This window comes from Melozone crissalis, unplaced genomic scaffold (genome assembly GCF_028551555.1).
Source record: "Melozone crissalis strain CALT ecotype California unplaced genomic scaffold, PUWL_Pcris_2 ptg000038l_1, whole genome shotgun sequence".
NCBI lineage: Eukaryota > Metazoa > Chordata > Aves > Passeriformes > Passerellidae > Melozone > Melozone crissalis.
Genome location: NW_026535816.1, coordinates 6,630,324 through 6,656,947, shown reverse-complemented (window position 1 = coordinate 6,656,947; position 26,624 = coordinate 6,630,324). Strand labels below are relative to the sequence as shown.

General features: G+C 40.0%; 1 protein-coding gene across 4 annotated transcripts in view; it reads left to right on the top strand.

The window, feature by feature from the left end:
- The window catches only part of HIPK3 (homeodomain interacting protein kinase 3), a 67,157-nt gene extending 45,573 nt beyond the window's left edge, over positions 1 to 21,584 (top strand). For 2 of the 4 annotated variants that reach the window (XM_054283684.1, XM_054283685.1), the window contains exons 3-16: positions 1,255 to 1,378; positions 4,381 to 4,500; positions 6,218 to 6,304; positions 7,173 to 7,357; positions 8,136 to 8,295; positions 8,700 to 8,823; positions 11,312 to 11,433; positions 11,565 to 11,692; positions 11,798 to 11,959; positions 13,454 to 13,732; positions 15,914 to 16,054; positions 17,509 to 17,744; positions 18,050 to 18,177; positions 19,841 to 21,584. In XM_054283684.1, coding sequence (XP_054139659.1) covers positions 1,255 to 1,378; positions 4,381 to 4,500; positions 6,218 to 6,304; positions 7,173 to 7,357; positions 8,136 to 8,295; positions 8,700 to 8,823; positions 11,312 to 11,433; positions 11,565 to 11,692; positions 11,798 to 11,959; positions 13,454 to 13,732; positions 15,914 to 16,054; positions 17,509 to 17,744; positions 18,050 to 18,177; positions 19,841 to 20,317 — 2,473 coding nt within the window. In that variant the 3' untranslated portion in view covers positions 20,318 to 21,584. Of the gene's footprint in view, positions 1 to 1,254; positions 1,379 to 4,380; positions 4,501 to 6,217; positions 6,305 to 7,172; positions 7,358 to 8,135; positions 8,296 to 8,699; positions 8,824 to 11,311; positions 11,434 to 11,564; positions 11,693 to 11,797; positions 11,960 to 13,453; positions 13,733 to 15,913; positions 16,055 to 17,508; positions 17,745 to 18,049; positions 18,178 to 19,458; positions 19,706 to 19,840 lie in introns of those variants that run through there. The other 2 variants (XM_054283686.1, XM_054283687.1) reach the window with 2 other exon arrangements.
- Positions 21,585 to 26,624: the final 5,040 nt, after the last annotated feature.

Sequence of the window (26,624 nt, the reverse complement as noted above, 5' to 3'; positions counted from 1 at the left end):
GGTCTGCTCTACAGCTACAAGATAGCTTCTCTGTCCCAGTGTAGCATAAAAATAGGAATTTGTTCCCAATCCAGTCCATGTCATTAAATTAAAGAATATTTTGATAAGGATAAATGTCAGAGGAGAATGAGATATGTAGGTCTCTACTATGATCAGCGTCTGTTTTGTGTGTGGAATGTCAGTAGACTGTGTCAGGATGTGCTGAAGCATGAGATTGGTGAGCTTTTCCCCAGGTGAGAAATCCCACATTTCCTGGTCAGCTGGATGCTCCCGTTCTGCCCAGATGCATTGAGAATTACCCTCTTGGTTTTAACCACCTTCCTCTCTCCTGTGGCATGCTGAGCAAACAACAGCTTGTCTGCTTTAAAAGTGGATCCCTTCCTAGTGTGATGCTTGAAATAATATTTTACATCTCCAGGCGTCTTTCCATGTTAGAATGCAGAGATAAATTCATTCTTTTTCCTTTTGTTAATAGCTTGAATGAGCTGGGAGGGAAGGTTTTAAAAGGACAAATACAATGAAAATGGATATTTGTGCAATACTTGAGTTCCATTCCACGTGAACAGAGATGTTAAAAGCCCCTTTAGCAGCTGTGTCAATACCAATTTTTCTGGTTCTTGAGTGGAGACATAAATTCAGATGGTGTTGGTTAAATAATTCACATTTGTTTTAGGTGAAAAATAACACCTGCTCTGTTTAGCAAATGCAGTGCTTTTATTTAAGTGATTTAAAAATTGATCACATTCAATTTGAGTACATTAAGGGATTTGCAGTTAGATAATTAAATTGATATTTTAAATAGCTTTAACTGTACTGTACAGTTGAGAAGTGTGCAAGTGGATTTTCAGATAGAACTTCTAGTTGGGTTTTTTTTTGAGATGAAAGACTGATGTGTTTGGAATATAGTTACAGACATATGACATTGAGTGGACAACTCATTTGAGACATACTGGAGCAAAGGGAAAAGTTCTGAATCAGGGATATTCTGTTTTCTAGGCATATCAGTTATTTTCATGTATATAGCAAACTGGTACTTGCAGGAAAAAAACATCTCAGAGCTGCAAAATACTAGCACAGGTTACTTAGATAAGTAAAAATGCAATTTCTAATGCTGTGATTTTACTGAAATAATTATCAAGAAACAGATTTGGTTTTTGTTTTTCGGGTTTTTTTTTTTTGTTTGTCATGTTGGATTGTTGAATGAATTGTTTCTTCCCCAAGGAAAAAGCCTCAGTAACCATGTTTGATTTGCAGAGCACCAGAGATCATACTGGGATTGCCGTTTTGTGAAGCCATAGACATGTGGTCGTTAGGGTGTGTGATTGCAGAGCTCTTTCTTGGATGGCCACTGTACCCAGGAGCACTGGAATATGACCAGGTAGTAGAATAAATTTCACAAGCATATGTGCACTTTCTGCAGCTTAAGACTTTCAGGTCATTAAATACAGAATTTTAAATGCTAATAGTATCCCCTATTATGTAGCATTTCTTCAAGTCTGTTCAATGCTTTTAATGTAGCCTTATTGATTGTCCTAGAAACATAAATCCTGATTCTGACCCAGACTGTATATTGTGCCTTTTTTTTTTTAATAGTTTCCATTTGTCCTCTCCCCTCCATCTTATGAAATAGATGATGATGGAAAGCAAAATTTGCAGCTACCATCGCTGCATTATAATCTCTCTTTCATTTGCCATGAACAGGGTTGACTCTGGAATGTCTATTCAGATGTCAGGATTAATTGTGCTCTGAATACTTTCTGATGCTTTCTGGAAATCCAACAAAGCTCAAGGATTTGAGAGCCTGTACTTCATGAGGAACAAGAATGAACTGTCACAATCATACTGTAGCTAGGCAGGGGTAAAGCTTGGAGCTCTTGAAGCTCTGCCCTTGCTTTGTTGGAGTTTTCAGTGCTGACACCATGAGCATTAGTGAGCAAACTTCATAAAACTCCATGTTGTTTCTCATGAAAGATGTAGAACATTTTTATTTTAAACACTTAGAAAATAATGTGGGATTTGGGAGGAATGCAGTCAGCATCCTGAGCATGCCCACCTGGTTTTAAACTTTGCAAGTGAAGCAATCTCTTGAAAACCCCAGAAGGAGCAGCACTGGCTTCTTGCTAAGTTCTGGTCTTGGATTCAGCATTTAGTTCAGAGCATGTTGTTGAGGTTATTCAAGTCCTGCTCATGAAGTGGGCTTTTGGCTTCCTGCACTGACAGATCAGACCTACTTTTCTGAAAATCTGTTTGCTAGAACCATTTTCAGGGGATATATTAATTTTGTGTTGATGTTGGTAATGTTTCTATTTCAGTTTCCTTCATTTACACGAAGCTCAGCATTTCACATGGGGAAGTGAGCTATGAATGGAATATGGGTTGATGCTTTGAGCATTTAGAAGACCTTTTTGTAGACTACTGCTGTTAAAATGGAAAATAAAAGAGGAAACATCTAACAACCCATATAACTCACTGTTCTTTTTAAGGATAAAGTGAGGGCATTTTGTTTTTTGGAAAGAAACTATAACGCTCTCTCAAAAATTTTCATAAACACAGCAAGTTTATTTACCTCTTATATATCATTCAAGTTTGCTGGAGGCCTCATTTAGCAACTTGCCTGACCCTCATGTTGGAGAAGTTGTGGTGGAACAGGGGCTGCAACCTCCTCTGCACCATCAGGAATTGCCTTGCTGTAACTGTGCTCCAGCAGCCCTGCAAAACTCGCTTGGAGAAAATGGATTCAGGGTTTTCCTCAGTATCCATGAGTGCAGCAGGAGCAGGAGATGGCTTCCAAGGGAATTCCTGTCCTCCTGCTACGTGGTGTGTGTCACTGAGTAAACAAACAGGCTTTGTGCTGCGTTTCCCCCCTGTCCCCCTGGTGTGTGGCAGCCAACACACTGGCCCTTGAAAGGGAGCTCTTGGTCCTTCCATTCATTTGTGGTTAGAAGCAGTAACAGCTGTGTTTCTCAGAGGAAAACAGCCCTGGCTTCTGAGCTTTAATGCTCATTAGAAACAGGCACAAGCCCTTAACTGCTCAATTTTTGAATTAATGCACTGGCTTTTCCCCTCTACTTTTTAAGATTCTTTGTTTTCTGAGGACATTATAAATGGTCTAGAAACATCTCTGGTCAAATGTTACTCCTTATTCCCTGAGGCTGGGAGTTATGGAGGATACTAAACCCCAGAAACTGTGTTCAGTCCCTCCCCACTTGGGTCTGTCACTTTTCAGCAGAAGCCTCTCATGTTCCTTTTACTCTTTACTGCCCATCAGTTTTTCTCCTCCCTGCTGCTCCCATCTCTCAAGTCCTCTCTCTTCCATTGACTTCATCTTCTCATCTCTCAGTTTCTGATTTGGTGTATTTGGCCACTCCCTCCTTTTGATTTTTTTCCCTTTCTTCTCTCTTGTTCCCTGGCTGCTGCTCCTTTTCCAGGGGCTGGCTCACCCCATCAGCCCCTCTGTGCTGTGGGACCCTGCCCTTCAGAAATTCAGTATCCTCTCCATCCTGACCTGCAGCGAGCTTGGTTTTCAATTATTGCCAATTATGCTTCCAATTCCAAGGTGGTTTTTTAATTTTGGAAGCAATGCTGCCTCTGGGATAACTCCCCCCTTGTAGAGTGAGTTGCATGCCCAGTAGTTAAAACACATCATCTTTCAACAGATTTCTGTTGAAGCCTTGAAAGTTAACTTTTCTGGGCAATCATATGATCACCAGCTATGATAGGTAATGCAAAATGCATAGTAAATAATCTAAAATAAATGCATTTTGATCATTTCAGAGCCAGGTTTTTTTCAGGCATAAAGCCAGTCCATTCAGTAGCAGATTTTCTTGGACAACAACACTATCTTTTGCTGCCTGGAGCTTGTACAGACACTCCCTTTCCACATGGAATGTTTCCTTGAAATGCAGGTGTGTCAGATGTGTAAAAGACTGATACACTGGAAACAGCAAATGGGAAGGATTTTTATCTAGTTACATAATGAGAACAGGCCAAAAAAAAAAAACCCATGGAAATTCTGTAAGCAAACAAAATACTCCTACTGATTTTCCTGTTTAGAACGAAAAAAATACATTTAGGATTTGAGTGGGTTGAGGAGGCAATGGCAGCCACTCTCCCCAGCTCCCTGTACTGTGAACCAACCCAAAAAGCTTGCTTATATAGGTCACCCAAGAGGTTGGTTTGTGTATGGCTTTCTCTAGAGATGGAGAGAGCAGTGCCAAGTGCTCAGGGTTAGGCTTCTCCCCTCTGTAAGATGTACCCATGGATCTCTGAGCATGGTTCGTTTTGTCATTTCTCCAATGAAATTACAAGTTTTTAACTGTGTGGGGATCACGTTTTGAAAACAAGAGGTAAATGCTTTTCCCTGTTGTGTTTTTTCCTCAGATTCGTTATATTTCACAGACTCAAGGTTTGCCAGGAGAGCAGTTGTTAAGCATGGGAACGAAAACTGCAAGATTTTTCTGTAGAGAAACAGATGCACCATATTCTAGTTGGAGATTAAAGGTAAACAGTGTAATGTAGTAAAAAACAGCACAATATTCTGTGAGCAGACAAAGGAGAGAAGCCAAGATTCACTACAAGACCATTCTGTCCCTGGTGCATCTCCTGTGGTTTTTAGCAGCTCCTGCTCTTTATCCCTTCCATTTTTTCTGTCCCCCAAGGTGCAGCTGCCAGGCTGTGCTGTGGCCAGGTGGGGAATTCAGATTAAGCCTTGTATCTCCAGAGGTGCTCAATGAATGTGTTTGGTTTGTTTTCTTCTCTTTTTTGCTCTGTTCCTGCTTTTCACTTCATGTAAGGAATTTGTCTCTGAGGCCCACACTGCTCTGACAAGATTTGTCCAGAACTGGCTTCAGGATCAGAAGTTCCTAACAGGAAAAAGGAGATTAAGAAATAACACGGCTGTGTATACAGCTCATTTCTTTTAGATCTCCTGCTAAACCAGCCTTTGTTGGCTGAAAGCTGCAATACAATGGGTGCAGACAAAGTTAAAACAAAATGTACTTTTGTATTCTGCACACCTTGCTTCTCTCTGAGCAACATTATTGCCATGAGCAGTGCCTTTGCTTCCCACACAAATAATTTACTTTATTAAAAAATTGTGTTTCTCCATGGCCCATGGCTTCGCTGGGTTTGCAGAGGGCTCGGGCAGCACTTGGGGCTGACAGGGATCTCTGCAGGAACAAACAGCTGCCAGCTCCCATTGCATAAGATCCCCCCAGCAAGTTGGTAAATCCCCAGCAGCTCTGGGGTTATGTAACATTTCTGCAATTACACCCACACCTGGTTAATCCCTCCCTCTGCTTGCTCAAGCACTTGGGCTTTAGGTGACACTTTACATCTGCCTTCTCCGTGTCAGAGCAAGTTCTTGGTGCCAAAAGCCCTCCTCGCTTCCAGGAGCTCCTTGTTACCTTGCAGAGGTTAATTAGGGGCTTTGGTATGGGCAGTTGCTCATTACTTGCAGTTTTTGTCAAAGTTCATTTTGGAAGCTTTTCTGTATTCTGTGTGTTAAAAGCTTTTTCCCTGAAGTCCCACCTTGCCTCTTGCAGCACCTACTGTCTGTGTTGAGGAAGGAAAATTGTAACAGAAGGTACTATACCATTCATTCTCTAGGGTGTTTTTGTTTCATACTGAAGTATTTAGAATATTTACACCATTTGATGTGTATGTGGAGGAATAAATATAATAATAAAAATAAATATAACTATAAATAAATATAACAATGTTATTAATAATATAATAATAAAAAATAGGAATAAACATAATAATAAAAAAAGAAAAGAGGAAACCAAGAAGTTGAACCAGATACTGCCTGGTTTTTGGTTTATTTCTTTCACAGTGATGTGATATTGCTGCTGCTTGAGGTTTAAGGTCTGAGTTGGAGAAAATTGGTAAAATACAATAATAGAAAAGCTGTGATACATAAAAATACAGGAGTTTCATGAAACTGCTCTATGCTAGGCTTTCAGCACTTCCTGTGTGATTCATAAACTGTTGTAATCCCGTACTGTGATTTGTCAGATGTAAAACATTCTAGTTATTGTCTTTTGATTTAGAGAATGGAAGTAGTCTGTAAAGCAACATACAAATATATAACTGATATACTAATAATGTGGGAAAAAATAGTGGTTTTTAAGTCAATAAGTACATAAAGTCACTTTGTAGTTATAGGTGACCTTTTTTGACAGATTCTAAAATAAGCTTTCCTTCTCTTTTTGTTGAGACATTGGAAGAACACGAGGCAGAAACAGGTATGAAGTCTAAAGAGGCCAGAAAGTATATTTTCAACAGTTTGGATGATATAGTGCACGTGAGTATTAAAGCCTCCTTCCTCTGCAGAAGGAATATGTGGGAATGACTGGTGATTTGAAAACATTTTACTGCTTTGGAAAGAAATGCCTTTTAGAATATTATTTATTGTGCCTCAGTCATATTCACTCTTCTCTGCTGCTCTGAGGAAAATGTCTGGCTCTTTCAGCCCTTTGAGTTTTAGTAAAGATCTTCCTTTTCTATTGCTTGTGTTAAACAGTGGAACTTGTCCTTGTGGTGGGGGAGCCCTTGAATTTTGTGTAAAATGTATACTTTCTCTTCTACCTTATCTGCCACTGTGGCAAAGAATAAACAAAGAATGCATATGGAACCTGCTTTGTTTATTGTTTGATTTCTAGTATAATTCTGTTAACAGTAGAATTCTAAGTGTAGTTTCTTAAATTTTGTTTTTAAAAACATAACTGTTTCCTCACTTTTCTTTAGCTTTCTGCCTCTCTAGTCAATAAGAAAAAGCAATTTTTTGTTGTCTTTCACATCCTGAAAAAAGGATCAGATCTTGTTGCAAGGTTGGCATTAATATGTGCTTTAAATTGTTTTTTGAAGATCAACTCTGTAGTTCAAGTTAGACCATAAAAAGATCTTTATTCCAAATCTTACTTCTTAAATTGCAAGTCCCAGACCGGAATAAAGCCTTCAGCAGTTTTTAACTGGGGAGGTTGCAAGGGGGGAGTAGTGTGCATGCTTAAAAAAAGTCACCAATTCCAAGCCAGCTGTTTTGGGTTAAGACAAATCCACCATACCCCACGTGATAAAAATGCTGAATATTAGTATTTTATAGCAGAAAACAGTACCAGGAAGAGTTAAATTAATATGCACATCTTCTGTCTGACTGTTTTGTTCTGTGCCAGGTGAACATGGTGATGGATTTGGAAGGAAGTGACCTGTTGGCAGAGAAGGCAGATAGGAGGGAATTTGTCAGTCTGTTGAAGAAAATGTTGCTTATCGATGCTGATTTAAGAATCACTCCAGCTGAGACCCTGAACCATTCTTTTGTTACCATGAAGCACCTCCTCGATTTTCCTCATAGCAACCAGTATGTAACATAGAAATCTCTCCTGTTGCAATTCGTTTGTATAAAAATGTTGTTTGTTCTGCTATCAGAGAGAAAAAGAAATCTTTCATCATTATTGCAGCGTCTTAGAAAATTCTTTCAAGTGCTTGCAGTATTAGATACATCTGTTGGGTCAAGGAAACTGCTTGAATTACTATGTTTCTCTCTGAAAGTTACAGTTAGGGCAATAGGTTCCTAAGTTGGTTTTATGTATGATTGTTAAAATTCCAGCACTGCAGAAACTTGGGTGGGATTTTTGGAAGTGTGAGGAGCCCTAATTGCTATCAGTCATTGAGGGCTAGGGTGGGCATTTCCTCTTGAAGTTAACATCTCAAATACTTCCTTTCATGTATTGGTTAATGTGGAATATATTGAAACTTTTCTTGCAGTTCTGGAGTTGTATACTTCACCGTGGATTTCCTAAAGTTGCAAGCATTTCACTGAAAGAGCAAGCTTTTCCCATCTATTTAATTTCCTATCTTTCCTGTTTGTAAACAGCTGTTAGAAAATGGTGTAAACAGCTGTTAGATGGAAAGAGAAAGAAACAGCAGTATTTTTCTTGAATTTAAAATATGCATCAGAGATGTGACCATAGTAACAACAGTGTTTCTGTTTTTCTACCTGTGTGGATGATCCCGTTCTGTGAAACTGAGAAATTGAGGGTTTGAACTAATTTTTTTCCCCTTATTTTGGGGAATTGTTTTTTACCTTCAACAACATGAAATGGTGATTAAAGCAACTTATTTTCTGGTTCTGACAGAGTGAAGTCCTGCTTTCATATCATGGATATTTGCAAATGCCGATCGAACCTGTATGACTTAAGCAATTGCAATAAAACATCACTCATGAGATCAGTTGCCTCAGGCAGTGCAGCCAACCTGACTGCAAGCTTTTCCAAAATTGGTCCAGTGAGAAGTCAGGTAAAATCAATGGTTCATGTTTTTCTTGGTTTGGTTTGGTTTTGTTTTGTTTTGTTTTTATTGTCAGTTAATTGATGTAGTTTTTCTAATTAATTTAATAATTGAAAAAATTACATCTGTTAGGTGGTAAAATCTTCTGTCTTTTACTCTGTTTTCCCCCTAATGTTTTCTTAGACAAATAATTTAGAATATGTTCCAAATTAATTTACAAGCTGGGGTTGCCAGTGCTGTGTTCTGGTGCCCTCCAGTGGCCCAGTGTGATGTCTTCCTGTGAAATGGATTTGAATCGTTCATTTTTATAAGTTTGTTTTAGTTATTTACTGTATAAAGTGGTGAGACAAGTGTGTGAGAGATGTAGTTTCACAGTCATAACAACCTTGCCTGTGTTGAATCTGTTCCCATAGGCATTAACTGCATCTGCCCACTCAGTTCTGCACCAAGGGATTCCACTGCAGGCAGGAACTGCTCAGTTTGGTTGCAGTGATGTTTTCCAGCAAGCATTGATTATATGTCCTCCAGCTATTCAAGGTATATTTATCTGCAATTGTCACAGTTCCTAAAATATGAGTGTTACTGCCTGGCTGTTAGCAATATTTGAGTTTTCTCTTATATCCACTTAAGGTTTATATTTAAACCAACTTAATTATGCCATTAAAAATCAGTGTGTGAGTCAGATGCAGATTCGTTGCATCTTTCTGAAAAAAACAGCAAGTCAGCATCTGCAGAAAATGATTTAAGCAACCCAGAGCCCATCTTCATATACTACACACACACAGAGATAATTTTATGTCTTGGGTAAAATAGGAGAAAAAAGTGTGAAAGGAGAAGCAATAAGGAGGGTGTTCTGAAGTACAATTGGAGAGGAAACAGGAGAGATGGAGTGAGTATCAATGTCTTATCCTAGTAATAGTCATTTATGGAAATTGGAAGGCAGTTTATATTGTTTGCTTATTAACTTAGCTTGATTACAGTCTTTGTTCCAAAGATGTAATTTATTTATCTTGGTGATGTTCAGCTTTGTGTTGAGATAGGTCTTGAAGTTATGGAATTTATAGGGAGTAGGGGTTTTTTTTAAGAATGACCTTTAGTTTTCCCTCTGCATTTTAAAGCTTCGGAAATCACTCTAGATGCATTCTGAAATGAAACAAACCAGAAATATTCGACCTTAACTTAAAGTCCAGGAAGTCTTAATCTCTATAGATAAAGACAGGTACTGCAGACTTTATGAATAATATTTTTGGTAGCAGCTGCATTTACCTTGGGTTCCAGAAACTTGAGAAAGGTCTGACTATTCGCAGGCTGCTTCACACAGATTTCCTTCTGAGCAGTTAATTGTTTAAATTGTTTATGTTCTTTACACAATGACATACTCCATAATAAAAAAACCCACTATTGTTTTCATTATTCCAAGATGAATAAAGTGATTTATAGAAAAAAAAAAACCAGCACAAGCAGACACTTTATCTGTGATTTGTATACTGTATTCTTAATATGATGATAACTTTCCAAATTTAATTTCTGCTACAGCTGAAGTGGAGGGGATATATTGTTTTCATCACATAGGTGACGAGTTGCTGGCACAGATGAAAAGGGATATTAATGGTATCTGGCACTGCCTCAAAGTTTCCCAGCTTGGCTGCTCTGTGGAGTATCTGAAGTGCTGAAAGTCTCTACTTCCGTCAGAGTTAAGATGCTTCTCTTCTAGATGGCTGTGGGGAAAAAAATCAGTCAAGTGCATTTCAAAATGAAAAGCTTTGAAGTGCGTGGTTATAACCAAGTATTGTGTTATGACATGAGAGAATTGCATCAGATGAAAACTTTCTTTCATCCTCTACTGTAAAGATTAAAAAAAACCCAGCCAAATCACTTACAAACTTCAGTGTAGTAATTCCTTAGTAGTTACCTGTGAACACCCCTGCTTAATCTTTGAGTAAAGCACGAGGCATGAAGTGCAGTTAGAAGATGAGACCAGGGATATCTTTTTCTATTTCCTAGCCAGTATTTTCTTCAAGCATGGCTGTTCTGTTGCAATGTCTGTTAAGAAAAATTCCTCTTTCATTATAGTTTGGCATTATTGTGTAAAAGAAATGTTATTGTAGTAAACATTGCAGCATTGCTATAGGTTTGTTAGTTTCCTGTAACAATAATGAAATCTATACAAGACATGAGATGCATCTTTTTTGTATTATGCTCTGGTGAGCAGTTTGCATTATATATATTATATATTACATATAATTTATGATATATATTATACATATCATATATATATTTTATATGATATATCATATATATTTTATATGATATATCATATATATTTTATATGATATATGATAGATTATAGATGATATATATTATATATTTATTACTTACTATATATTGTATATTATAGATTATAGATTATTAGATTATGGTTTACTATAGTTTGCATTGTTTTGATGAAGAGAGGAATAGGAGTATGGGATTCTACTGCAAATATTTGATGAGGTAGACAGAAGATTTTACATTGTTTCCCACCAAAGAGATGGTAGCAAAGAGGGACATTATACATGTGGCATTGCCAGCTATAAAAGCTGAGAAGAATGTGTTTCAGCCTGCTGGAAATACAGAGCATGAGGTGTGCAGGAGTCCATTCTGAGAAGCTTTGAAATGCAGTTCTGCTTAGTTTTGCCTGCTTCCCTTCAAATTCTTTTAATGTAGTTTGTGATAAGGAGTAAATGCTTAGCTCTGCAGAACTTTCTGCCAAAGTCATTCCTCCTTGTAGTAGTCTGTTTCCAGCTAGTAACTCTTGGCAGTTCTTTCTGGAAACTACAGCTCAAATATTTCTGCAGATAAGTTATGACACAAAAATCTTTTAGGTGTTAATTTGTTTGGCTTGAAAGTCTAAATTATGGAATTAGATCATAAACACATTTTAAAAACCAGTGAACTGTTTTAAAATTGTCCTCTATGTTTGCTCACAAAATACATGCAAGACTGCTGTTTGCCTAAAGCTTGTGTATGTTTTTCTCCCTGCCAGGAATTCCTACAAGCCACAGCAAACCCACCAGTTTCTCCCTGAGGGTGGATAATGCAGTCCCACTGGTGACCCAAGCCCACGCAATTCAGCCACTACAGATTCGAGCAGGAATCCTTTCTCAGGTTGGCCTACTTTAAAGCAAAACTCTTCCTTACTGAATTAGTGAATGTTTTGAGCTGCTCTGTGCTGAGCTCCAAGCAGCAAGTGTAGCTTGAGTGAGTTGCCTGTGCCATGAAAGCTCTGTGCTCCCCAGCAGGCGTGGTCCAACCAGACGCAGCAGATCCTGGTTCCTGCGTGGCAGCAGGTAGCACCAGTGGCAGCTCCACCAACATCTCTGCCCTCTGATCCTGTGGCTGGCCCACAGAGGCTTGGAGAATGGGGGTGAGTCCTGCTTTTGTGCCACACCTCAGCGGCTGGGATTTCACAAGGAGTGGGGGTGCTGGTGAGAAAGACCTGCAGTATGAACCTGCCTTTCCTTTTCCTCAGGAAGATGATTACCCAGGGCACCCACTACAGCTCAATGATACCACAGCCTCTTTTAACACATCAGATAACCTTGTCTGCCCCTCAGCCAATTAGTGTGGGCATTGCACACGTTGTCTGGCCTCAGCCTGCAGCTACCAAGAGGAACAAACTGTGCCAGAACAGGTCAGTAGAATATTTCTAAGACAGAACATATTCTGTGTTCGCCAGCTGGGGGCTGTGTACAAATCACAAACAGGACAGCAATGCTGGGAACGTGCCTTGAGCTGGTTTATTTTCCAGCATCAGCCTCATTCCATGGTTATGGCAATGGGAAGATGCCACCAGCTCACATCCCAGGCAGCAGACCAAGAACTTAATGCTACAACTCACTTTATAAGTTTTTTGCCCAATCACACAAAGCAAAAGCACATTGAGAGTAGTTCCATCCAACCACTATAAGCACATGTATCTTTGGTTAAAATAATGCTTGCTTATTTCAAATACAATACCTGTTTGTAAGCCTTAAAACACAATGCACAGAGCTCCATTATTAAGCTTAGAACTTCCTAAAATCTTGCTATTTAAACTTTTCTGCAGCTTAGGGAGTTATTCTAGCCAAGTGTTAATACACAGACCATTGTTCTATTTGTCCTTACTCTTCTACTTCTTGCATAATTTTTCTGCTGACCAATCTTATAGCTACTGCTTAGCTCTAATCCCAGTTCTGCTGTCTCTGAGGCCTGCCTTTTGCAGCTTTCCCAAAACCCTCTGACTTTATGGATTCCCACACCTGTTACTGCTGTGGGGAAGGGAACAACTTGTATAATGATATCTTTTTAGGACACAATTCCTCTTAGTCAGTCTTTTGGGAAAATGTGTCCTTTCTCTTTAAGCTATTTTGGTGGTAGACTAGATGGAACAATACTTGCAATGCTAATTAGTTTTCATTATTTTTTGGTTAGTTTGTGCCTGTCATGGTAGAATGTTGTCTTTGCAGGCTTTGGGAAGGTATAAGAATGTCCTGAGGTAGCTCTAATGAGATATTCCTATGTTTACATGAAGGAGGATATATCAGGTTTAGACAACTAAAAATAAAGAGAGGCTGTATAACAGGGCTGCTGTGTGCCTTGCAGTCACCTTTCACTGATAGCCAAAAATACTTCAGCTGCTTGCTGAAGTGCCGTGCAAAGTAATGGCAAAGGTGTGGCATGCTCCATGAGGGGGAAAGTGTGTGGGTTATGTGGGCAGTGTCAGCAGTCCTGTATTAAGCAAGGGGTTCATCTGGAGGCTACCAGCTTTTGTTTTCAAGGAGAATCCTTGCAGGAAATCCAGCTGGGTTTTGTTTACTTGTTTTTCACCCACATGGGATTTTCATCTGGTTTTACCTTCATAAGAACGTGGAGTTTTCAGTATACTGTATTCAATGTTGATGTCTTGGATATTACATACTTTTTGTCTGAAACCATCCATGCCAAGTATTTTTGCCTGTGTTTACTGTGTTTTTCTAAATTGGTGGTTTTCTGTGTTTTACTAAATTGGTGATTTAGCCTACATTGCCTGCTATTTTTTTAAATTGGTGACTTAGCCTATGTTGCCTGCTTTGGTTTTGTTGAAAACAGCCCAGTTTTCACAGGCCGAGATTCACTAAATGCCAAATTGTTGTTCATTCCTCCTCAGGAGCAACATGCTACAAAACTCCAACATCCAAAACTCAGCCTTTATCTCTCCAAAGATCCTCAACCTGAAGGCTGTCAAGAGGATAAGCTGTATAGAAGCACAGGACAATCTGAACTCGGAGGGGCACGAGGCCTCTCTGAGGCTGGCCCCTGAGCCCCCTGTCCCCAGCAGCCCCCGGCAGGCGCTGTTCCTGGGCAGCTCCCCCAGCCCCGTCAGCGTCATCACCATCAGCAGCGACACCGACGAGGACGACGTGGCGCGGACGCACTCGCTGAGGGAGTGAGCATCACCTTGGCTTCTGTCAGGCTTGGCTTAGATACAGCTGTCCCAGCCATTTAGCTTTGCTGGTTTTCCAAATTCTGTGGTGTCCCAGCCATTCAGCTTTTCTGGTTTTCACATTGTATGCTGCTTCAGTGTGTGGGTCTGGGCTTCACATTCAGGGATGGTGAGCTCCGTGCACAGAGCAGGGAGACAAAACAATTCCTGCTCCAGCTGGGCACCAAGGACAAATGATCCCAATCTCAGCCCCAGAGCACAAACACCGTGGGCTGCAGAGAGAAAAACAAGCAGGGTGGGACTGCCTGGGCTAAAGCTGGAATGGGACAATGAACTGCAAGGTGCAAATGGAGCAGAACTGATCCCAGGGAGAGAGCCCGGGAGCGCTCGTGCATTTTGGGGCCATTTTGGGTCATCTTGGGTGCAGCCCTGGCTGGGCTCTGGTGCTGCCCAAGGTGGATCCATGGAGGAGATGCTTTGAATCAATCCCTGCTTTATTCTGTAGCTCTGCCCAGCCTCTGCTCTAGGGCAGCCTGCTCAAACCATCATTAGCACTGATGCCTTCAGGTTTAGATTTCATATTTTAGATTTTCATGAAATCTAAACCTGAAGGCATCAGTGCTAATGATGCTTTGTATTGCTTTAGTATGTAATTCTGAACTTCATATTCAATTCAGATTTTGTACTGCTTTAGTATAAAACTCTGAATTTCATATAAAGTGTTAGCAAGTTCTCCTCACAGTCTAGTTAGACAAAACAATCCTTTTCCAGCCCGAGGACGCCATTGCAGCTTCAGGTCTAAAATGTGTAAAACAGCAGTGAATTGAGGAGAGGAAACTGGGAGAATGGGACTTCATTACCTTGGACAATTAACCCCAATATGGAAATGGACCAAAACTTATAAATAGTGTGAAAACTTGTGACTTGGAGTCCATCTTGGGGGTAGCCCTGGCCAGGCTCTTGAGCTGCCCCAGGTGTATCCCTTGAAGGCCTATTAATAAATCCCTACTTTATTCTTTAACTCTGTCTAGTCTCTCCCAGGTAGCCTCTCTAGGCATCAGCACAGCTAATGAATCTGAATTAAAAAAGGACAAGCATTTTGCTCCTAATCAAGTTTCAGCAGAAAGTTAACTCTGTAGCACTCTTACTGAAAGGGAACAACACTGTCAAAAATCTACCACATTAATCTGTGTGTGTTATGCCTTTTCAAACCATAGTTTCTTAGGGCTTTTTTCATAATGCCATGCCCTATTTATTTATTAAAGAACAGTATCTTTGCTGTATATCCTTCATGTTACCATTCTAGCTGTAGCACCCAGTAGATACTATTACATACCTGTGGGTAGAAAATACTTCTCTAACAGTGTGAAAAGGTGAACTTTTGGCTGTATTGTCCTCCAGTGAAGTTTTCTTTCATGGAACCATCACAGAAGCATGCAAGGCGTAAAAGTTTAATGTTTGTTTGACTTCCTCCTCACTTGTAATAATTCTGAGCTGGAGGAACATGTATTTTAAATCTCAACTTTGTCAAAAGTTTCAAGGCTCTGAACTGCTGTAGTAGAACATTTTAATCTACTTGTTTTAATATTGATTCAGTAAAAAACAATTACCCATTTAGTAGGTTTCAAAACAGAACACTGTAAAGGTTTAAAACCTGGTTTGAATGTGAAAGAGGAAGGAATTGGATATTTACATTTCAGGGGTCTTTTGTAGGGATGGGCTGTGACGGTGTTCACAGGGGTCTCAGGTTGAAGGAAGAGATGAGGATCTGACTCCATGTTTCAGAAGGCTTGATTTATTATTTTATAATATATATTACATTAAAACTATACTAAAAGAATAGAAGAAAAAGTTTCATTAGAATGCTAGCTAAGGTAAGAATAAAATAAGAAAAAATGATAACAAAGTCAGCTGTCTCGGACTCTCTCTGTCCAAGCCAGCTGTGCTGTGATTGGCCATTAATTACAAACAACCACATGAGAGTAATCGCAGATCTACTTGTTGCATTCTACAGCAGCAAATAATCAATGTTTACATTTTGTTCCTGAGGCTTCTCAGGAGGAAAAATCCTAAGGAAAGGCTTTTTCCTAAAAAGATGTCTGCGACAATGGGCCCTTTTTTATTGCACAGTTTTACCTAGGTGAGTGGTGAACGTGTGTTTGCTGACTGTGTTTCTGTGTGCAGGTGTGAGGGGAGCCTGGAGTGTGAAGCCTGCCAGAACACCCTGAACATGGACCGTGTGTGCTCCCTGAGCAGCCCCGACAGCACGCTCAGCACCAGCTCCTCCGAGCACTCCAGCCCCTCTCCTTGCAAGAGATCCAACAGGTGAAAACTCAGCCTCCTTGCACCAGAAATAAATATCTTGGTATACAGCAGGCCCAGCTGATACTAACAAATGCACAGGTTTTGTTATGTTGCCAGCTGGTGAGGGTAAATGATCTGTTTAAAAATTGATCTGCTGGCCTGCAGTTGCACAGCACAGACTGCTCTGTTCTTGTTCCTAACAGATCTGTCTTGCTGCAGTGCAAGCTTTCGGAATACTGAATGAATGGTGTTCACACAGGAAATGTAAACATGTTGCATGCAGCTTCCTTGGGAATAAAAATCTTCTAGAGTACCAGGATTAAATAAGCCTGAGTAGTATGTGACAGATTTGGTCACCATGCATTTTTTAATTTTTACAGCCTCTGGTTTTCCCATTGTGTAACTTGTAATCTGTAATGAAATTGATGCCTTTTTTCTTCTACTAAAAGTAAGGCTCACTTAGGTGAACAGTGTTGCTGTGCTGTGAACAGCTTTTAAATGTTTTATCTTCACTGCCTCGTGTCTAGCTTGAGCCTTCAGCAGTTTCATGGCGCAAAATGAATTCTAATTAAGGTCCTAACGAAAAAAGTTTGTTTAGAGTAATTAAAGATTCTATCAGAGCATGTATTGACAAGGAGGTGGAACTCTGAGTCTGTATCAGGTAGTCATACTGGTTTGGTAGTTAACTCTGTCAGTCCTTTGATATTCTTTAATATTAAAACATTCGAAAATTCGGGTAAGTTTTTATAAAGACCTACTTGATTTTAGGGTATTTTCTTTGAATTGTAAGGAGCTGACTTGTAATTTACTTCCCCTTGCTAATTCACCTTTGTCAATAGCAGAGGAGTGTGTTGGATTCTGGTTTCAGTGGCATTCTACAAAGTAATATAATTAGCAACTCTAATCAAAAGTGAATGATATAGAAGTACAATTAATTGCTCAGTAGTTGTCAAATTATCACTGTTTGTTACTTGAAGAAACTACTCAGAATTACCTGATTCTGTTGGTTGAATCTTCAGGCTTTTGTGCTGGTCCTTATAGTGTCAAAGCACTTTTCACAAAAGATTAATTTTCACAAGTGGTTTTATTTGTGATGTCCTGTTTTAAACAGCATGCAATAAGGACATGTTGCATGAGCTGTAAAATCACTAAAGGACTTGGCTTTGCATTTAGGCATTAGTGAATTCACTGCTGTTTCTTGTATGCTTAAAGTTAATCATGTATTCCATCAATTTTTAATATAAAGAAGTTATCTCTTTTCTTTGAGCCTTGCAAAATATGGGTAGGATGAGTTTGAATATATGTGCGTGTGTAATTACAGTGCATCATTTTTATCCACCTTTGAGCAATTTCTGTATATAATTTAACTTTAAATTATAGTAATTTAACTAGAAATTTAATGTGTTAATTTAAGGAAATGTACCTCTATCATGAAAATCTCTCCGCTTCATTGCAATACTTTTATTTTTTGACAGCATGTCAGATGATGAACAGGAAAGTGGATGTGATACAGTGGATGGTTCCCCAAGCTCAGACTCCTCAGGACACGACAGCCCCTTTGTGGAAAATGGCTTTGTAGACAATAACAATAAAAATAAGGAAGCAAGAGCCTCAGTTAACCCTGAAACCAAATCAACTGTTTGCACAGTAGTGGTACCACCCATGAGACTTGAAAACAGGTTACATCTTGAGGAACAGATGGTGAATACAGGTGAGTTAGTTCAGGTGTTTTTCTATGCCAGTAGATAAGAATAGAAGTTTCAGTATTTATTTATTATATACATATATATATACATATATATATATATATGTATATATGAATGAAGATTTTGGTCTACTCATACAACTGCTAATCTGTAGTAACCACCCCTAAACAGTGCTGGGGTTTGACTTTAATTGGTGTATTGTATTATTATTTCTCCCTGCATGCCTAAGCCAATGAAGCCTTGTCTAACTGTTGCCAGAAGAGAATATTGCAAACAAAAGCATAACATTGTTTATTTCTTCCCTTGGAAGATGCTCCGTGCCAGCCACTGAGGAAGGGTCGGTCTGTCCTGGGGAGAATAAACCAGTCTTGTGCGGTGGGGAGCCGTCAGCAGAAACTGGCATCAGCATTCCATCAGCACCATGGCAACTTCAGTCAGGTATGTGCACTCACACCCAGCAAGCCCCAGACACCCCACAAGCTGAGTTCCAAACTGAGCGCTCACAGTTTCACTCGCTGTCTGTGGCAGCTGCAGGTTTTCAGCAGCTTGGGTAAAGAAGTGTTCAAATCTTGAAAAGTGGATTTCAACTTACTGTTGGCAAGTTATAAGTATCTTTTATTTTGGGTAATTATCTTAACACAGCTGACTCTATTTAAAAAAAAATGACAGAAAAGCCACACTGGGAAAATTGTCAGTGCTTGCACTATATCAAAACGCCAGACAAAAAGAAAAATATGTTAGCATTTGTTATTCCTACATCCAAATGCTAAAATACTTATAGTGTGCAGTTAAAATCTGCAGCTGTATGGCAGTGTTGTTCTGTCAGTAGTGTGCATGAAAATCTTTTAGTTTGAGTGTCCAGAGGTGAGATATAGCTCAGCAAACCCAACTATTTCTTACCTTTGCTGCCAGGTAATGAAGCTGGAGGGGAGATGAGACTGTGATTGTAGTTCCATCCAATGTTAGGAGATACCTAAACCTTATTTAAAAGTTACTTTTATCATTGCCCAACAACGCAGCAAATGTTTCTGCTGTGGCTGAGGACTGAAGCTGACATGTGACATCAAGCTTAAGCCCCTTTTAATTAGTTATCTTGGAGCTGTGGCTGCATTGAGCTTTTGATTAGATAGCTGGAGGTGCATTAATGTTAGAGCAGTACCTGTTTGTGTAAGTCTTACAGAGAAACTGTGAATATTGTCAGTTAAATGCTAAATGAAAGCATGCTATATGTAGATAAGAGGATTTAGCAATAATGAGTTGAATAGTTTAGATTGAAAGAAACATTTGGGTGGGTGACACAGTCTCCCCTTCTGCATGATTATGCAAAAGGATTGGTTTAATTAATTCTAAGCAAACCTTAATATGATCAGCATGGTATTAATTTTTAATCTCTTCAGTGTCTGCAGCTCCTCAGCCTCTTGGCAGAAAGTGTAGAACGTTATTTTCATTACAAAAATTTATGCTGATCCTTCCTTCTTTGGTAGATGCCCTGTGTAGTTTGAAATCTGCATCATTTAATGGGAGTAATTGATTTTTAGTCTTTTCTCTTTATAACTGTTAATGATTGCCACATCTTCCTGTGATCATAGACCTAGACTTCTGTTTGCCTAGTTGTCTCAGATATTTTTCAATCCGTTTATTATTTTTCCTGCTCTCCTCTAAAATTTCTCTCCTATTTGTCCTCTTTGTGCCTCATTATGGTGCCCAAACTGAATGCAGCACTTCCAATTGATGCCAAGCCAGTGCTGAGTAGAGTGGAATAAGCACCTTGCTCATGTGATACATGGTATTTCTGTTAAAACAGCCCAGCATGGCATTTTATCCTTTTTTTTTTTTTTGCCCTTTGCAAGAGCATTAAAAATAACTTGTGTTCCGTTTTCCATCTCTTATTGTCTGTGCTGCTGCCTAAATAGCTAATGTCTCTTTTTTTTTTGTTCTGTCGAAGCATTAATAATCCCCGTCTCTATATTCCTCCCGATTTTAAGTTGACTAGTTTTAGTGCATTCTCCTCCATTTTTCCCCTCTCTGTGCTCCGTGGATCTCTAAGCCCTGCCTGTTTCTCTCTCTCTCTGTGTGTGTTTGTGTGTGTGTGTGTGGCCAGGTCCAGCACTTCTCCTCGGGGCCGCAGGAGTGGAACAACGGCAACTTCGCCCCGCGCCGCCCGCAGCAGCCCCAGCAGCAGCAGCAGCAGCCTTTCCTGGTGGGCACCGTGGCCAGCCACGCCTTCTCCCTGCCCCAGGGCAGCCCCAGCCACCTGCCAGGCAGCTCCCACCTGGGTGGGCAGCCCACCTTGCTGCCCTACGCCTCCCCGGCGCCCGTGGCGCACCTGCTGGCCTCGCCCTGCGCGTCGCGCGCGCTGCTGCAGCACCACCCGCCCTACGGGCTGCGCCGCCCTGGCAACGGCATCGTGCACCAGGTGCCCGTGGGCATCGACCCCCGCCTGCTGCCCTCGCCCGGCCTGCAGCAGACTCAGTACAAAGCCCTCTTCCCGCCCCACTCCTACGTGACCGCCTCGCCCGCCGCCTACGCCGCCTTCCCGCTGAGCCCCAGCAAGCTCGGCCAGTACCCCTTCATGTGAGAGCTCGCCCCTGCTCAGGAGCTCTGGCTGGAGAAGAAACGTGGTGTTTGTTACGTATTTAGCCATGGCACAACAGGAAAATTATTTTTTTGAATCATGTAGACTTGGGTGCAATTTAAACAACTCTGAGCTTTAAAAAAAAAAAAAAAAACGAAAAACAAAAAACAAACTCACTTTTAATGTGTTTTGCACATTTGGTATAACTTGTCTTTGGTCATGTTATCTTCTTATATAGTAACTTTAGACAGGTGACTTATGGGAGCAGAAATCTGGTTTTGCTCCTGCTATTTTTTATAAAATTGCCTTCTAACTAGTGCAAGACACGTCTACATTTGGGAAGCCATTCAGTGTACAGAACTAGAGCAACAGATGCACATGTGTCAGCAGTACAGGTGTGGAAGTAAACTCGTTTGTGTTGCGTATCTTGGTGTTTAAATGTTGAGTCACTTATCTAAAAGTTGAGCTGTTGTTCTTCACATTGCATGTGTCTTTTGCATGGGCAAAGAAAAGGCCTAAACATTGCTCTTAAATGTTGTTGTCCTAATAATCTCAGCTGCATTGTAAACTGTTCCCACACATAGTGCCTTAAATATTTGAGGTTGTTAATGTTATTACTTATATATAAATGTTGAGGACTGCAGCACTTAAAAATTCAGATCTGCTGATTTTTTGATAGCGTAATGCTCATTTTGGGTTTTGTGTGGTATTATTTTAGTATTGGGTGTATTTTCCTGATTGAGAAGGCAGCATGTTTTGCTCTAGCTGAATTTTGCTGTCTTTTTTTTCCCCCCCAGAATGATCTAGCTTCAAGACAGGACTTTAGTAGTGCTTAAGGAAAGTTGATTCAGTAGCTATTGAGTAGAAACATGCAAGACAGTATTTCATACTGGTAAATGGAACTGCAATACGACCTAAGTAGTTTATTTTAAAAGTGTTTGTCTAATTGGACATAATAAAATGTTTAGAGGTGAGGTAGGCATGACTGACTAGCTAATGAAAGGAGAAGCCAAGTGCTCGTTGATCCATGATGTGGTTTCATCTTAGCTTGAGCAAACCATGCAGTATTTTTAATAACTAGTAGCAGAATATTTACTGTTGAAGCTTGAAAAAGATGTGAGTTCTTTGTGTGCAATCTTTCATTTATGCATGGGAGAGATTTTAGTCTTTTTACATGAATAGTATTTGTTTTAGCCTGTTGTGGGTGTTTGCTTATTTAATACATTCCGTCAGGGACGTAAATTACATGCTTTTTGCATTATTATTATTATTATTTTGTTTTTTTTTCCTCTCCTTAGGAAGTGTGTCTTTTCGTTTTTTGTTTTGTTCAAATGAAGTTGCTTTTGCAGCACCAAAGACTTAATCATCCATTTCCTATAAAAGGTAGCTACTTTTTCATAGACCTCAAGTATACTGTAGTGTAGAGATGGGATTTATGGAAGGTATTAAGCTGAGGCTGTGTTTTAGCTTATGGGCAAGTAATAAATTGTATCATTTATCTTGAATGTATCATAGATAAGCTGCTATATAATGATTGCCACTTCAGATAGCTGTGAAATTAGGTGATTAACTAGTTCTTTCTTAGCCTTCTAATTTCTGTACAAGTCTAATTACATGAAATAGAAGCTGGGGTTTGGGTTTGGTTTATTTTATTTTTTTTTTTAATTTTTGTTTTGTTTTCATGTTTGAAGTGTCGTAACTACTATACTGTAAATGATGGAAGATGATTGCATATGTTTTTTTGGGGTGTGTTATTTGCATCAGTATTTTATCTCCATTAACTTTGAGCTCATCACTGCATATAAGTGGATGTATTAATGTAACTTAATTTTTTTATGTTTTCATATTGGCATTGTGTAGACACTTAAGAAGCTGCATCTTGCAGGCTTGACTTAACTTTTTTTAAAACAAAATCTGGAATACAATCCTTGCAATGTTGACTGGAATAAGAGTGCAAAGCATTTGAGTTTAACTCTGTCAATAAGCTAATAACTGGTAATCTTTTTCTTTACTCCACTAACACAAGCAGTGTTTTATTTAATGAATGTCTGAATGAAATAAATGTGCCTACATTTGATTTATTTTTTAAGTAATAACTAAAATACAACAGTATTAGAACAAAAAAAAAAAAAGAGAAAATACCAGCAGTACATTTTTAATCACACTGAAAATTAAGAAACGTAATTTTTCCCAAAACTTTCAATGTTTTTAGTAATCAACTCTATGCATTTTGTACAAGTGTGTGTGTATATAAAGTATACATTAGCAACTTAGGAGTATCATGATGAATTTGAAATCTTACCAACACATGTGTAAAGCCTAAACATGGGGAGTCAAATTGGATGTCCACCTTTACCACTTCAAACTCGTGCTGTTTTTCTGTTCACTCCCTTTTTTTGGTGCTCACTCCATTGCAGGCAATGGACACACCAAGAACCACCAATGCAAGCAGAGCACATTGATTTTTGTATCCTGGTAACAAAAACCAGACAAACAACAAAAAAAACCCTGCTTTTTTTTTTTTTTTTTGCCTTTTTTTTTTTTTTCCTGGGGCCACGGGGATCATCATGGGTCTGATGTATTTTCTGTCCTTTCTTTTTACTGTGCTTGAGGTTTGGAGCTGACGTGCGTGTTGAATTGACACGGTTCTCTGTGTATCACCCCCACAGTGTCCTGCCCTGTGCAGGGAAGGGTTGCTGGAAATGCTCGCCCAAATTAGATCTGCTGCTCTTTCTTTGTGTTGTAATCTTAGAAATGTCTGCATTTCAAAGAATGAAATATTTGGGATCCTGTCGCCGCTTAAATTCAACACCCCAGGTGACTTTCCCCCCTGCTCCCACAATGTACTCTGAGAGAACAGACTCTTGTCACTGCAAGTGTCTGGGGCCCATCTGCAGAAAAAAAAAAAGCTTTCAGGGTGAGGGCCTTTTCTGTGAAAAAAGTCATCCTCTGAGAAGCGTTTTTACACAATACCATTTTAATGCCTTTTTTAAATAAAACACTGCATGACTATGGAATTGCATATCTGCATATTACTTTAATTTGCAAGGTTTTATATGATGAATTTCTTGTGTTCAGTTTTTAACTTCAGGGTGTTTTATTGGTCAAATATGCTACTGTATTAACTCCTCTTTTTTTTGTTTTGTTTTAATTTTTAAATTTTCTGTTTTTACTGCTAATTAACGTGGTTTGTGTTAAGTAAAAGTTAAATCACACTGCAAGCTGTAGGAAGACTTGTTCTAGAAACACCCAGTGATAGAGACTTGATTAATGAGGTTGAACTGTTACTGTTTAACAATTTGTAGACTTGTGGCTTTTTTTTTTGCTTTGGATTTCTCTGCTACACTAGTTGGCCATGTAGCAATTGCACTGTGCAATATTACAATATGAGGACTGGGAAAATTTTTTATGGATGTAATGTCTCTTACAGTTTGCGATAGTATTTCTTTCTAGTTCTCAGTGATTTAAATGTGACCAAGCCTTCTGTACTTTGTCACAAAAAGCGGGTTTTCCAGGTGACTATTTTGGTGAGTGTCAAAATAAGAATTTATGGTGTATTACTGTCAAGATTCACTTTGAATTAAAATATATATTGCAGCAGATGACTTGTGGTGGCTTTTATTTTGTTGCTGTGTTACACGAAGGCAAAGATGATGAAAATTCATCGAGAGGGCTCTAAAATTCTGACGTGATCATTCAACTGAGCTTCTTTTTGAAATTTTAAATTTTATTAGCTTGCTTCAGAGGGTCTTGAGAAGCCATATTCAGTGCAGCCACACCTCGAAGGCTCTTTGTTCTGGATGTCCCACTTTCACAGGCTCGGAGGAAGGTGATGTGGCCCAGATAGCAGCAGACACCTCGCTGCTGCTGAGCTTTGTGCCGAGCTGGTGGCAGCTGCTGCTGCTGCCACAGATGGCCCTGCACGGCCAGTGCCTCCAGATGGCCACCTGCTACGGACCAGACATCCATGGAAGGCACATTTGGCCCTGCTGTTGTCAGCCAAATGTGCTCACTCTGCCCTGGGGGTGCAGTGCTTCCTAAACCCCGTGGTTGGGTGGGGGTTTCTGTGCCTGGCACTGTCTTGCAGATAACTTTTTATGAAAAATCCTTTCCTTAGGATTTTTCCTCCTGAGAAGCTGAGAGGCCTCAGGGACAAAATGTAAATTTACAAAATGTAAACATTGATTATCTGCTGCTGTGGGATGCAACAGGTGCATCTGTGATTGGCTCATTTTGGATGTTTCTAATTAATGGTCAATCACAGCGCAGCTGGCTCAGACTCTCTATCCGAGACAGCTTTGTTATCATTCTTTTCTATTCTTAGCTAGCCTTCTGATGAAACCTTTTCTTCTATTCTTTTAGTATAGTCTTAACGTAATATTCCTCATAAAATAACAAATTAAACTTTCTGAAACATGGAGTCAGATCTTCATCTCTTACTTCATCTAAGAGCCCCTGTGAACAGCGTCACAGCGGTGTGTTTTAGGGTCAGTCAGAAACGAAATGTGAAAGGCTGAAATGACAGTGCAGTGTATTTTTGATGTCAGAATAGTTCAGAGTTGACAGAAAGCTTTGAAGTGCTAAATGTAACGATCAGATGAGATCTGATGAGGATCAGATCGTGCTGATGTGGATCTGTCACTGTGCTTCAGTGCAGTTGGTCACAGTGTCTGCAAAGCTTTTCCTGCAGCTCTGTGCCTCAGGTGATGTGTAAACAGCTCTGTCCAAATTCTGCAGACACCTGTGGCTTCAAAACCTGCTTCCTTTCCCTTCTTTACAGCTAGCCTCGTGTACTGTTGACTTTTAAATGCATGTTGGTGTCTAGATCCCACTTTTCCCATAGCAGACAGGGCCTCTGGCTCGGTGCGTTTTGCGCTCTCCCTTCTGGCAACATCTAACAAAGAAGGAAAGGCAGCCTGAGCCTTTCAAAGTGAATTCTCTGTCTGTGAAGTCCTTTCTGTTCTTGCTTTCTGTTAGTAATGATGTCCAACTATCCCCCGTGTTCTTTCCCATCCTGTGCACAGGGAGTTATGTGTAGGTCACCTTCCTCTTTAACTGTCTTCAGGACAAACACTGCTTTGAAACTGGGTATTTTCCCTGTCACTAAATGCAAAGTACATGTTTGTACTGCAGCGAAGATGGCAAATTCATTCAAGGAAAACCTTCCAGAGTCAACGGGGCTGTCACATGCAGGACTGAGGGGTTCAGTGAATGAGCCTGGCTTTTCAGCTGGGCAGGTGGAGTCACACTCAGCCCTGCAGCTCATGCACCCTGCCAAGCTCCTGCAGGGGGCTGAGGCAGCACAAGTGGAAGTTTTGGGAGGGCTGTGGGCAGTGCTGCTCCCCACTGGAGAGGGAAAGGTTCATCAGGTGCTGTGTGAGCAGGGCAGAGCTCTGGGAGCGCCAGGAAAAGGCTGCAGCCCCTCCTGCCTCTCCTGCCCTGCTGTGCAGGAAGGCTCATTAAGTCATGGGGAAGGTTGGAGGGTGATTAATGTTAATTAGGTCTTCCTGCCTCCCACCTGTAGGAAGGAAGTTGCATTTTCTCTCTCGGGAGGGGTGGGTTTGTGCTCTAAGCAGGTTCAGATAATTCTACCTGCCCTTGTCGTGGGGAACAGCACTGAGTATGTTTTGTTAGAATAATAAAGCTTTATGCTGAGGGGATGAAGTACGCATTTGGATGGATTCTTTTCAGACTCTGAAATGGCAGGTTGGGAGAATCTACAGCCTGTTGGCAGAGGTGCCTGGAGGCTGGACTCCATTCTGTGCTTGAGTTTTCATTTTTTCATTTTCATTTTCAAGTGTCACTGCCTGGCCACGGTCACTTCTCATCCATGAATGAAATCCTCATTTTATGGGATCCCTCATAAGAAGAAGCAAGATCTGGGATGCTTGCAGTAGGTCTAGTGCAAGCAAGGCAATTTTGCATCTGGAAAAAAAAACCAAAAAACAACCCAAGGAGGATTAGAAAAGTTAAATTTAGGAAGTGAAACCCCAGTTTCGATTTTTCACTAGCTGTATAAGATCCATTCCTCATTCTGGAAAATACACATTTTTAAAATCCTTTGAAATAACAACTCAATCTGCTACTTGTATTTTCTACATAATACATGCACACACACCCTGTAATGGAAAATTAAGAGAAAACTATAATGCTTGAGAGCTAGACTGAAAAAAGTACTGTGAAAATTAACTTATTGATGGCTCTATTACAAAGTCGAGTTCTGTCAAAACCTAGAAAAATAGGAAAACGATGAAATGAGGTTTGTGCCAGCAGAGGGCCCCGCACTAAACGTGCTGGCCCTGGATTGAGC